This window comes from Neophocaena asiaeorientalis, unplaced genomic scaffold (assembly GCF_003031525.2).
Source record: "Neophocaena asiaeorientalis asiaeorientalis breed wild unplaced genomic scaffold, Neophocaena_asiaeorientalis_V1.1 scaffold209, whole genome shotgun sequence".
NCBI lineage: Eukaryota > Metazoa > Chordata > Mammalia > Artiodactyla > Phocoenidae > Neophocaena > Neophocaena asiaeorientalis.
In genome coordinates this window covers 2,252,032-2,265,618 of record NW_020172366.1, presented here as the reverse complement: position 1 = coordinate 2,265,618, position 13,587 = coordinate 2,252,032, and the positions used below count along the sequence as shown (strand labels likewise).

Genomic DNA, 13,587 nt, shown 5'->3' with positions numbered 1-13,587 from the left:
TCAACCACTGTGCCACCAGGGAAGCCCCCTAGGTATTTTATTCTCTATGTTCCAATGGTAAATGGGAGTGTTTCCTTAATTTCTCTCTCTGATTTCTCATTGTTACCATATAGGAATGCCAGAGAGTACAAAATTAATGCACTAACTCAGTTTTGAACTGAAGTTGGGATGATGCCATGCCTTGCTCCTCAAAACATCATCTGGGAAACAGCAGCATCAGCATCACCTGGGAGCTTCTTAAAAATGCAGAATCTCAGACCCAATGCACGTAAAACGATGTTTACATAAATTGGAATAAAAATTGTTATTGTGATGATGATGATGATTTATTATCAGTAGAGTTGTCAGAAGTCTCTTTTGGATGTTTAGGACCTCAGACCCATCATAGCTAGTAATCACTGAAGAATGAACAAGTCCTCAAAAGTTCCACTTTACTTTTCTGTTTAAAGTGGGTAAATTTTCCAAATTTTGCCAAATACATGTACTAACAACTTTCATCTCATAACATCTAACCACTTGTTTGGAAATTGATATGCTCAGATTTCTAATTATTAATAGCACAATGAATCCTGACAAACATCAAAGTAAATATTAAGACTGAAATAAAACCAAAAGCTAATTTCAGTTAGATAAAAAGCAACTAATCTTGGGAAATATTAGCATTACCTTTGTTAAGATTTAAAAAACTCATTTCTACAAATGAGAGTATAACATGAAAAGTTTTTGGAGATTTACCTGTCATTTAAGTCAAGTAAACAGACACACTGAATGAATAAAATATTATTTTTCAAAGCAATATTTTTAATAATGTAGAACTGAAGAATATATGATACTAACAAATGAGTAGGTTCTAAGTAGAAGACATGAAATAAGAAAAACCTTGGAAAGTCAAATTAAAGTTACAAATTCAATCTGTATAGATTAATATCTATATATGTTTAGAATACAAATCAATAAAATAATGCTATAACATGATAAAAATATATAAATTACAAACCAGAAAAACTCTCAAGTAACTACTTGAAAATAAGTTATTGTATCTTTCACAAATATTTTTCTCCAGCTTCCTGAAGTTTGAGAGGCTGCTTTATGATAATAACCAAAAGTTAAAATAAGATCTTAGAAATAAGAAAACTGACAGGTTAATTAGTTCCCACTGCTTTCAATAATCTACAGTATACATAAAAATTGTCATTGTTCATATAGTTCAGTGAGACCTGACTAAAGGCTTATTTTTTATTTTGATGAGGTGGCTCCCCAATATAAGTCTGTCATAGTTTATGATCTTTAAAAAAAATCAAATATCCTTAGACAATAAAAAAAAAAAACCTTCAACTTAAACCTTAAGCAAAAATTAACTCAAAATGGATCATAGACGTATATGTAAAATGTAAAACAATAAAACTTCGAGGAGAAAACATTAGAGGAAATCTTCAGATCCTAGAGCTAGACAAAGAGCTCTTATACATGACAACAAAAGTATAAACCATACCACAAAAAAAATCACTAAATTTCATCAAAATTTAAAACATTTGTTCTATGAAAGACCCTGTTAAGAAGATGAAAAGGCAAGCTACAGACTAGGATAAAATATTTGCAAAACAAATATCTGACAGAGTGGGGCTTCCCTGGTGGTGCAGTGGTTAAGAATCCACCTGCCAATGAAGGGGACACAGGTTCAAGCCCTGCTCCAGGAAGATCCCACATGGTCCAGAGCAACTAAGCCCATGTACAACAACTACTGAGCCTGAGCTCTAGAGCCCGTGAGCCACAGCTACTGAGCCCGTGTGCCACGATTACTGAAACCCGCATGCCTAGAGCCTGTGCTCCACAACAAGAGAAGCCACCGCAATGAGAAGCCTGCACACCGCAATGAAGAGTAGCCCCTGCTCGCGGCAACCAGAGAAAAGCCTACACGCAGCAAAGAAGACCCAACACAGCTAAAAAAGACAAAATAAAATAAAATTAATTAATTAATTTCAAAATATATCTGACAAAGGACTTGTATCTAGAATATGTAAAGAAATCTCAAAACTCAAAGGTAAAAAAAAGAAAAATCAATCCAGTTAGAAAATGGACAAAAGACATGAACTGAACATTTCACCAAAGAGGATATAAAGATGTCAAATAACACTGTAAAAGACTTTCAACATAATTAGCTATAAGAAAAATGCAAATTAAAACCACATTGGCTTATCACTACACACTTATTATAACAGCTAACACTTTAAGAAATGTATTACCAAATGCTGGGAAGGATGCAGATAAGATAGATCCCTCATACATTTGGGAATGCAAAATGGTACAGATACCATGAAAAACAGTTTAGCAATTTCATACAAAACTAAACACACATTTGTCATAGGACCCCAAAATTACACTTCTAGGAACTTCTCCCAAAGAAATAACACCTATATATAATAAACATAGCTTCACTGCAATATTTTTAATAGCCAAAAACTGGAAACAATCCAAATGTCCTTCAACAGGTGAATGGATAAACTGTGGCACATCCATTCAATGGAATAGTATTCAGTAACAAAAAGGAATGAACTATTGATATATGCAATTTGAATAGATCTCAAAGGCATATACTGAGTGAAAAAAAAAAAAAGCCAATCCATGCTGGAGAGGGTGTAGAGAAAAGGGAACCCTCCTATACTGTTGGCAGGAATGTAAACTGGTACAGCCATTATGGAGAACAGTATGCAGATTCCTTAAAAAACTAAAAATAGAGCTACTATATGATCCAGCAATCCCACTCCTGGGCATATAACCAGAGAAAACCATAATTTGAAAAGATACATGCACCCCAATGTTCACTGCAGCACTATTTACAATAGCCAGGACATGGAAGCAACCTAAACGTCCATCAACAAAGGAATGGATAAAGAACATGTGGTACATATATACAGTGGAATATTACTCAGTCATAAAAAAGAACGAAATAATGCCATTTGCAACAACATGGATGGACCTAGAGATTATCATACTAAGTGAAGTCAGAAAGAGAAAGACAGATATCATATGATAGCACTTGTATGTGGAATCTTAAAAAAGGGTATACATGAACTTATCTACAAAACAGCAACAGAGTGACAGATGTAGAAAATAAACTTATGGTTACCGGGTTGGTGGGGGGGGCAGGTTGTGTGTGGTAAGGGGGAGAGGGATAAATTGGGAGATTGGGATTCACACAAACACACTACTATGTATAAAATAGGTAACTAGTAAGGACCTACTGTATAGCACATGGAATTCAGTACTCTGCAATAGCCTATATGGGGAAGAATCTAAAACAGAGTGGATATATGTATATGTATAACAGATTCACTTTGCTGTACACCTGAAACTAACACAACATTGTAAATCAACTATACCCCAATAAATTTTTTTTAAAAGCCAATCTTCAAAGATTACATATTCGCTGATTTAATTTATATAACATTCAAAAAATGAAAAAATATTATAGAAATGTAAAACAGATCAGTAATTCCCAGAGTTTAGGGATAGAGGGAGTGGGAATAGTATAAGTATAAAGGAATTCCTTTGTGGTGATGGAATGGCTCTGTATCTTCACTGTAGTGGCAGTTACATTAATATATACTTGTGATAAAACTGCAAAGAAGTGCAAGGAAAGACTGTTGAAAATTGAATAAGGTCTGCAGAGTGTATCAATGTCAATTTCCTGGTTTTGAAACTGCCCTACAGTTAAGCAAGATATTACCACTGGGGCAAGCTTGGCTAATAGTACAGGGGCGTTCTCTGTACTATTTTTGCAACTTCCTGTAGTTTATAATTATTTCAAAATAATTTTTTAAATCTAGTCTAACACAATTTGCAATTCTCTAAATTCACTATATTTTTTAATGTCCTCTAAAGGTACCTTAAATCTGCTACAACCAAACTTCAGTTTTGATAACACTCCTGTTTCTCTGTATTTCCTGCTTATGTGTTGAATTTGTGAGTAGAGGTTTCCCTAATACTGCATGGATAGCAGATAGTTTTCAGTAAAAGGCATTTTAGGGAACTGAACAAAAAGAGATCCATTCACTTCACTACGCTGCTGTGCTTCACTAGCAAGCACAACTTGCACAACCAAAAGAGCACTGCCAACTGAAATGGTCAAGGGGATGGAAGACTCCCACATGTAAACAAAAAAATGCACAAATAAGCAAACAAAAATATGAGAGATTGTTAATGCTGAAAAATGAGAACTGGAGGGGGGAAAATGCTTGGAAATGATGAATATGAATTTTTTTGTGAATCTCTAGAATCCTGGAATAATAACTAATCCTCTTGAGAAAAGATTGTAAAACAGTGAAAAAGCACTGGTAACTCACACATTAGTTACTCATGTCCTCCAAACAGTAGCCTAAAATGATCATGGATAATAGACCTATAACCTCTTAGGAAAAAAAGAAACTAGTATAACCCCACACACATTATTGATCTATTCTGACATCAAAGAGGAATCATTATGCTGTCTTTACAGTCAAAAGAGGAAAAAAGAGGAATCCCATTCTTCCACAAATTGTTCTTTGGTCTACTGTCAAAGATGAAATACTGGGCTTCTCTGTGATGATAAAATCTTATATTTATATGGTAAGTCTGTAGCAGGTATGTTCTGAAGAACAAAGCTTACACATCTTAATTTTTTAAAAGAATAAAAAAGTATAATGTGAAAGCCCATAAACTTGCATGTAGTTAGGTAACAAAAGACAATTCATGTTCTAAAGACTGAGCATCAACTGTCATCTTTATTTTAGTTCTTTTCTTCTTTCTAACCCCACAAATACAATATTCTCCAAATAACTTAAAAATAAAGCAGATTTTTTTTTTTTCTTTTGCAGTACGCGGGCCTCTCACTGTTGCGGCCTCTCCCGTTGCGGAGCACAGGCTCAGGACGTGCAGGCTCAGCGGCCATGGCTCACGGGCCTATCCGCTCCGTGGCATGTGGGATCTTCCCGGATCGGGGCACGAACCCGTGTCCCCTGCATCGGCAGGCGGACTCTCAACCACTGCGCCACCAGGGAAGCCCAGCAGATCATTTTTGAATGAGCCCAAGAGAACATGAAAAAGATTAGTAGTAACTGAAAAACTCATTTCCTCTCAAAACTTCCTATTTTTAAGAGTAAAATATCTATGAAATTAAAAAAAGAAGACAGAGGTGCTCCCCAAATCGTTGGGCCAGGGGGCTGAAGCGAAACCAGACAGGCTCATTTTGGACTAGAGCAAGCAAAAGTGTCTGTATTTGTCCCAAGAAAAGAATCCAGAGAAATACAGAAATCCAGAAATACAAGGTAGAGCAAAGTGAAAGCCATGCCCCAGAGTTTGGTGATACTGAGGGATGTGGCTGAAGACTTCTCTCAGAAGTGGAAATGCCTGGATTCTGCTCAGAAAGATTTGTACACAGCTATGATATTGGGGAACTACAACATGGTATCACTGGGACTTTTTATCTTTAGCCAGACATTGTCGCCTCATTGGAGCAAAGGAAAGAGCCCAGGCAAGCTGTGACAGATGAGACAAAAAGGCATTTCTCAGGAAGATACGCGTACAACTGAAAGCCTTGATTATGCAGGCTCACTTTCAGCTAAGGATGGCCATGCCATGGGACAGCTCTGATGAAAAATTTGTAAACTGAAAGAATGAGATAGAGTTTACAAGTAAACTAATTTATGCTTGGCTAAAATGGACATAGTGAGTTAGCTTGTACTCCTACTAGGAAGACAGATATGGGCCCTAGATATGCCCAGCCACTTTCTAAACGTTAGAATCAAGACCATATGTTAAGGATAGTAGAACCAAAAGATAAATGATGAGTCAATGCTAAGGCCCAAACCACTTACCCCCACTTTCTTTGTGAGAAATACAAACCTCTATTTCCATAACTCACAGTTTGCGGGATTTTCCGTTCTTTGAGGGTATGTTCGGTTTCTGTTACGTACACCTAAACGCGTAACTGATTTTGTTTTGTTTTGTTTTGTTTTGTTTTTGCTGTACGCAGGCCTCTCACTGTTGCGGCCTCTCCCGCTGCGGAGCACAGGCTCCGGACGCGCAGGCCCAGCGGCCACGGCTCACGGGCCCAGCCGCGGAGCGGCATGCGGGATCCTCCCGGACAAGGGCATACACCTGCGTCCCCTGCATCGGCAGGCAGACTCTCAACCACTGCGCCACCAGGGAAGCCCTGATTATCACATTTTAGATTACAGACCTAGAGCACATACCCAGAAACTGTTTAATTGTAATTTATCCTTCAATGGATCTACTAAAATACACATGAGTATTCCGTTCCTTTGTTTTATGTGTCTCATTGCAAATTCAGACATACTGAAAAGAACTAAAATCATCAAATAAAAAAAGAGAGGATAAAAAAGACAAGGCAAGACATGGGATTTAAATTTTTTTTCTTATTAATAGACCATAAGTTCAGACTCCACTAGATAATTCTTTCATTTGTAAACTTCTAAGCTGCTATTATGTATTTTTTCTTCTTATTTTCAAAGTCATTCCTGCTATTAGTAAACTCGGTATGACCATTCCTCCAAGCAGCCAGAGTTCAGGAGGAAGAAAATCCCTGCAGCTGTTTGATGTCCAAAAACATGAACACTTAGCAGTCAGATGAAAGAAGAGAAAAGACAGAAACGGAAGATCAAGAGAAGAGTGATTTGGGGTTTCTGCAGGGTAGCATTTACCTCTCTCAATAAAGGGAGCTTTGTGCTCATTACGTCCCAGAATTCATCTTGCCTTCAGCTTGTAGTAAACTGGCAACTGCCTTATCATTTCCTATCCAAATTAAAGATCAAAATTTAAACATATTCTTTTCTTTCTCCACTAGATTATGATTAAAATTACCACCTCCTTACCTCATTCACACAAATGCACTACTAGGAAAGAGAAGGAACCCCTTAAAGTAAAGATGCTGTTAAGCAGCAAAATGAAGAGTTGTGGGGAATTTCCAGTCAGGTTATTTATCTGATGGTTTATTTCAGGATACAGGATTAAAGAAGCGATATCTTTACATATATTCCTCATCCTCAAGAAACCCCTATAAGGTGGGTCCAATCCATATTTTTCAAAAAAAGAAACTGAGGTTCACAGAGGTTGACTAAGTTGCCCTCAAATTCGAAGCTGTTTAGCATTTACGACAGCTAAAATTCAAGCTTCATCTTGCTCTTGTGCTTTGCAACATGAACACTCAGCCATATGTTTTTGGTTTTTTTTTTCCATTTCACATATGAAGAAGCTAAACTTAGGATCTCAGCTATTATCTTTTAAACATCAAAAATCGAACAGGTAAGTCACCATAACTTAATGTCAATTGTATAATAAATTAATGAATGTAGATTGTATAACAACGTGTGTTTAATGTGGAATTTTGCCTTCTGTTGATGTACTAGGTTCTTGCTACCCTAAACACAAAACAGAACAGGGGCTGCTCTTGGATCTTGAGCACAAAAAAAAAAAAAAAAAAAAAGACCTGGATTCTAAACAGTAGTGAGTATCTACTGATGAGTGGACATCACTACATGAAGAGAATCTACTCTTCTGTAAAACAGTAAAGTTACTTTAGAATGAAAGGTAGCTGAGAGCAGCAATTCTCTCCACTGAAAACCCTTTCATATTTTCCTTTAATATCTATAAATGTATAATTGAAGTTTTACACATGCTTTTAAATAGCAGCAGCATGATATGCTTATCAATCTAAAACGATAGCACATTTCACAGGGTCTGTGTTATCATCTCACTGACTAACTAGGGCCAGCCTGGTGGGAGCTGAACTGAATCCTCTAAGAAGTTACCACACACAGTCATTTCTCAGGAGATGGTGCAGCAGGCACCAGAGCCTAAACTAAACCAAATGCTCCATGGAGTCATTTTAAGGCAGTTTGAAAATGAGAAGAGGTCACAGCCTCTTGCCCATCACTGTAAAGAATTCAGGAGTGACTCTGGAGTTAGTACAGACCTCAGCTGCAAGGCGCAAAGGAATCTGCTACTAGTACAGAAGAGCAGGCCAGGTATGACTTATAATTTTTGGATTCTTCTTTGCCTTCTAGAATCATTGACATTTGACTTTCTTCAGAGCCTACAACTTGGCCAGGCACTGAGAGAAAAGTGCACCATTCAACTACAATCTAAAATTTCTGCACCACGAGAATCAGTTTTTGGTGTGGTTGCTATTACATGAAATCTAAACATTCTAATTCTAATTAGATACCAGTGTAAAAGCTATTTTCATTTCTAACAAAATAGAGATATTCACTGTAATTGTGATACTTAACACACTTGAGCTCACAAAAACCTGTCTTCCTATTCTTGAGCATGCAATTTGACCTGAGGCTCTCTTCAAACTGAATATTCCTTCAGTGATTAAACCCTTAGTCTCTGTGGAATATGGAAATATCTAATTAATAACAAATTTCTTTATTTTCTCTGGTTATTTTTAGCTTTTTCCTTGAACATACACTCCCCTACCCGAGACTGCCACACATAACTCCTGACAACTACTGCTTCTTCTCCTTCTGTCCATCCTAGTATTCCTAACATTTTTAGCTTAAGGAGAGCTTACCTGAGACTTACTGGTGTAGAAAAGAGAAAAACAAAAGTCAAAAGACATTCATTCAGTCATCTATTCATTCAAACACTGTACCATTTCCTGTAGGCCAGGTACAGTTTTACAGACTGAGAATATAACAATGAGCAAACAACACAGACAATGTGCCTACCCCTAGGAGCAAGTAACCTAGTGGGAGATACAAAAGAGCAGAAAGACAACTACATGATTATTGATGATCACCCTTACAATACAGGTTTTCAAGGTGGTGGGTAAGAGGTGCGAAGAAGGTGTGAGGATGGGAAGAACCCAGGGAAGGCATTTAATATATCTCTAGGCTGTGTCCTGAAGTACGTACAAGCACTAACAAGACAGAAGCAAAGTATGCATCAAGCAGAAGAAATAACATGTACAAAAGCCATAGCTGGACCCATGGCTAGACCAAAACAGGTGGCATCCAAGACTGGAAAATATTCTGGCATACTTCAAATTGATCTTCTTTAAACATTTGGTAAAGATCTATTTTATGGGGTAGAGAAAAATTATTTTCTATTAATAAAAATTAAATATAGAAATGGGTTCCCTTTTTAATTCATTTCTACTAAGCCAAAAGCATCATTCTTCTGGTAAAGATCAGAAAATGTTTCTAGTTCTTGACCTCTCCTGCCTTTTACTCAGTGATCCTTCTAGACTCCTTACTTCTCACAAGCCTACACAAAATAAAAAATGAAAATCTTCAATATTTAAGAAAGGACTACATGTGTAAAATAGGTATCATGTTTCCAATTTATTCTAGTGATATTTTAGTGCCCCTTATAGAATAGCCCCCAGACATCCTGGCTACCTCTTTACACTTAGCCCCCTTCTGATTAGGTGGTACAGAGTGAGAAGGACAATCCAAAGATGAGGCTAAAAAGGTAGACAGGAACCAGATAATACAGAGTTTTGTAGGTCACAAGAAAGAGACTACACTGTACCTTAAAAGCCATGGAATTGTTGAGAAGATTTGAAAAGGGAGAACTGTGAGGCTGTTTTTATAAACCAGGCTAGAGATGCTAGCAACTTGAATAGCAGAAGAGCAGTAGGAATGCAGTGTGGCATATACTTGAAAAGTAGTTAGGAGCTACTACTGACTAGACTTAGAGATAAAAAGAAGGGGAGAGGAGTAATTAAGGATAAGTCTTAAGTTTTAGGCTTGAGTAGTTGGTAGAGGAGGATAACACACACTGAGATAAGGTATAAAAGGACAATCAGGCTTGGGATGAAAAACCCTAAGTTCAGTTTTATACACATTGAGTTTTATACTTACAGTACATCAAAATGCAGATATTTATAAATAAGACCAGGAGACTAAGACCAGGGGAGATTTAGGGTGAAGATAGATGTGGGCAGCCTCAGTACATAGATGGAATTCATGCGATGGATGAGAATACTTAGGGACAGTATGTGTATAAAACAGAAATACATAAAGGAACCTAGGGAAGAGCCCTGAGAATCTCTTATATTAATGGTCTGAAAGAGGCTGAGGAGAAACCACCAGAGATAATGGAAGAAAAGCAAGAGTACACATCATGGCTTCAAGGATCTAATAAGTGGTCCAAAATGTCCAATGCTAGAAGTAAAGAGAAAGAAAGAGGTATTCACTAAATTACCAAGAAGTCATTTTTTGTGAATTTGCTGAAACAGTTTTATTAAAGAAAGATTAATCCCAGCTGCAGCAAGCCATGTGAACAACTCATCACAACCAAATCTCGGATTCTTCATCTGTAAAACAGGAAAAACAAAAATACCCACCCTTCCTACCTTGTAGTTTTGTTATTAGGGTTAAATGAAATACTATAACATATGTAAAAGTTACTATATAAACAGAGGGTATAGACAAGTGTTACTGTAACTGTGTTGTTCATCCTCCTGTTCACAAATGTCAGTTTTCTCTTCCACCCACGTGGTTGATAAGTCACATTTGACTTACACTGGCCAATATGTGTATCAGCATAAGTGGCTGATTGCTAGGCAAAAGCTGTAAGAAATAGTGCCTAGTTCAAAATGTTCTCTGTTCCTTGCCCCTGCCACTGTAGAAGCATGTTTCAAAATGATGACTTCATCAGCCTAGATCCTTGAATGATTGCCATGAGGAGAGCCTGACTCATGCTAACATGTAGCATGGGGACAAATAATGTTTTTTTTAAAACACTACGATGTTGGAATTATGATACAGCAACTAATTGCAGCACAAATAACAGGTGAAAAAAGCAGGAAAGCCAAGAGGAAAATCCTATCCTAGGAGGTAATCAATGAGACATCACAGGGCCTGTCACCCACGCTAATGTCTAATTTTTATTTTATGGCATGGAGTAATTCACTAACCCTCACGCTTGATTCAACATTCCTACAGTTACAGAAAAGGTAAACAAGAACAAAGGTACATAATGGAATTTCTAATGAAGACACAGGGTTTGAGAAAGAATAAGACAGTCCATCAGTGAGAAACCGCCTCCCCTATCACCATTATACTGTTGTTATTTGTACCCTAAATTTTCTTCACTCCTTAGTAAGCATACTTTGCATCTACGTTTGACTGGTTGTATATTTGTGTTAGGCCAAAGACACACTGCCTAAGTGGGTTATTAGAAATGAACAGAAAATAGGAAAAGTAATCAGGACCACGCTTAAGGAAGGAGAAATTCTTTTATTCTTCAAATGCTAACAGTAAAAGTTACTGCTGCCAAACGCCAAATTACTATTTGATATGCCTAAAGGGAACATGTGTGCTGGAAAATGGCAATTACTCAGAACCAAGGCCAGAAGTAGAATCCAGGTCAGAGTGAGGCACAAGGACCCACTGGACCAGCCTTTTCATCAAGAACACTGGAGTGCTCCCACTTCTTTATTCTGGCCTTTGTCCCTCTCATTAGTTCTGACAAACCATGAAAGAGGATCAAAACTGCTTCAATCCCAATGGAGCTGAAGTGAATTACATGAAAGAAACACTTAACAAGGGAGGTTTGTCTACTTGTAATCATTTTTTTAAAACAGAGAGGGGAGAAACGGAGACAAAACACTTCCACAACTCTGCTTTTAGAAATGTCTTACGTGTCATTTTACAAAGCATCCAAGTAAATTAGTGCCATCAAAAAAGTTGGATCACCATCTTTTGCTCTAAAATTTTTTACTATTTCTAAATCAAATCCAATCCTGAACAATGAAGATTATACACTAAATTTCTTTGAAAGCACATACTGTAAACACTGAAGGCAATTTCACAAGGCTGCTCCCCGAATGACTTACATAAAGGCCCAACATCTGATTAATTTAGCAACAGCTCAAGGTGACTCCTTTGAGGACCCATGCATTAGGATATACAAGCTCTGGAATGAAGTGTTGTTTTCAACTTTGTGTCCCTTACTTTTTGTTCCTAAAGGACCCTTAATAAACAGTTGCTGAATTGAGTACAGGTAATAAGTGACAATGCCAGGTCATGAACCTAAGACTTTTATTTTCCCAAACTCCAAATCAACCGTGTTTCATTACCCCCAATGCTGCTTCTTGCCAAGTAACTACTAGAAGTTTTCTATTACTTGAAACTGTGACTAGGTATTCTGTTGCCATGGTAATTTTCAAGTGGCTCTGCTAAAAGGGCAGAAACCATTAAATCAGAATGTGCTTATCTCACAAATATAACTACTATAACTAGCATAACAACTATTTTAGTCTTAAAAATTATACCTTTTAAGTTCAGCTGACTACTGCAATTATTATCCTAGCAACTTCAGCATGATAGGAGACAAGCTAAAAGTAAAGCATACTAAGTGGGCCTCTAGAAGTCTGGCTTTCCTCGCCTTTCTCCAGCTTCAGGATGGCAATGCCAAACACGGGCTAGTACTCGTCAATGATGACCCAAGGGGTAAAAAACAAAGACCAAGATAAGCTTAATCTTCTCTGAGACGGAGAATATTAACAAAGAAAGAAAAGCTGCCTGAAAGAATCCTATATAAAATCACAGTATTTGCTATAAAATAAGCGAGAAGGCTTTAAAAACGCAATTACACAGGTGAGGTGTTATGCACACGCTAATTCACAGAACCACTCTGGTCCGTGGAAGGGTCAGAAAACCTTAAGTGCAGTTGCCTAACTCCGCACCAGCACCTGACGAAACGGGTGCTGACAGCCAAAGCACACACCCAGTGGTGCAAAACTGCCGATTCGAAGGGAGGGGAAAGGGATGAGGAAAGTTTATTCAGCGCTTCTGCCGCTAGTCCGGCGGCAAGAGTTGTCAACCCACAACTCCGGAAGCCATTCAACCCAATTACCGGACTCAACTCTTCGCCCAAGCCCGGAAGTTGCTACCACCAAGGTGCGGGGCGGGGACGGAGGGGGTGGAGCCGGCGAGGGGCGGGGCCCGCACGTCCGAGAGCCAACGCTGGAAGTCCGGAGCGAAGGGCTTCAGGTACGGGTCTATCTCTAGAAGTCGGGCTAGTTCGGGCACGTCCGCTAAGGCAGCGGCCAGCGCCTCCTCAGAGTATTCGGACCGAGCCTCCCGAGCCGGGTGACCCGCCGGAGCCGCCATCTTCCGCCGCAGCCCGAGTAGCTGAGGCCCGAGAGGGTCGAGTGGAGGGGGAGCGGGAGCTCTAGCCGGGAGGACGCCCAGGCGAGCCGAGGCAAGCCGCGGGAGGGCCAGTCCCTTTATAGCCGGAGAGGACGGCCGCCTGTCCCCCTTCTCCCCCCCGCCGGCAGGGAGGAGCAGGACCCGGAGTGATCCCCGGACGCACGTCCCGAGAGGGGAGGAGGCACCAGGCCTCTCCGCCTACTCACGCGGCTCGCATAGGGAGGCCGCGGAGACCTGCCCCTTCCTCCGCCCGCGTCTCTGCCCCGGTGCCCAGGGCACCCTAGGAGGCGGTCCTGAGCGGACCTCGCTCAGCCTTGACCTCTCTTACCCTGACCCATTCTTGGCTGCGGAGAACCGCCGTGCCACTCCCCAACCCCCCCAGCTTTTCTTTCTTTGAACAAGTCTCACTGGCGGCATGCCCTTC

At 39.2% G+C, this 13,587-nt stretch overlaps 1 protein-coding gene across 1 annotated transcript in view; it reads right to left on the bottom strand.

The window, feature by feature from the left end:
- Window positions 1-13,348, bottom strand: part of GBE1 (1,4-alpha-glucan branching enzyme 1) — a 288,463-nt gene extending 275,115 nt beyond the window's left edge. Inside the window, exon 1 of the mRNA XM_024769059.1 lies at window positions 12,973-13,348. Coding sequence (XP_024624827.1) covers window positions 12,973-13,124 — 152 coding nt within the window. The 5' untranslated portion in view covers window positions 13,125-13,348. The remainder of the gene's footprint in view (window positions 1-12,972) is intronic.
- Between the last annotated feature and the right edge of the window lie 239 nt (window positions 13,349-13,587).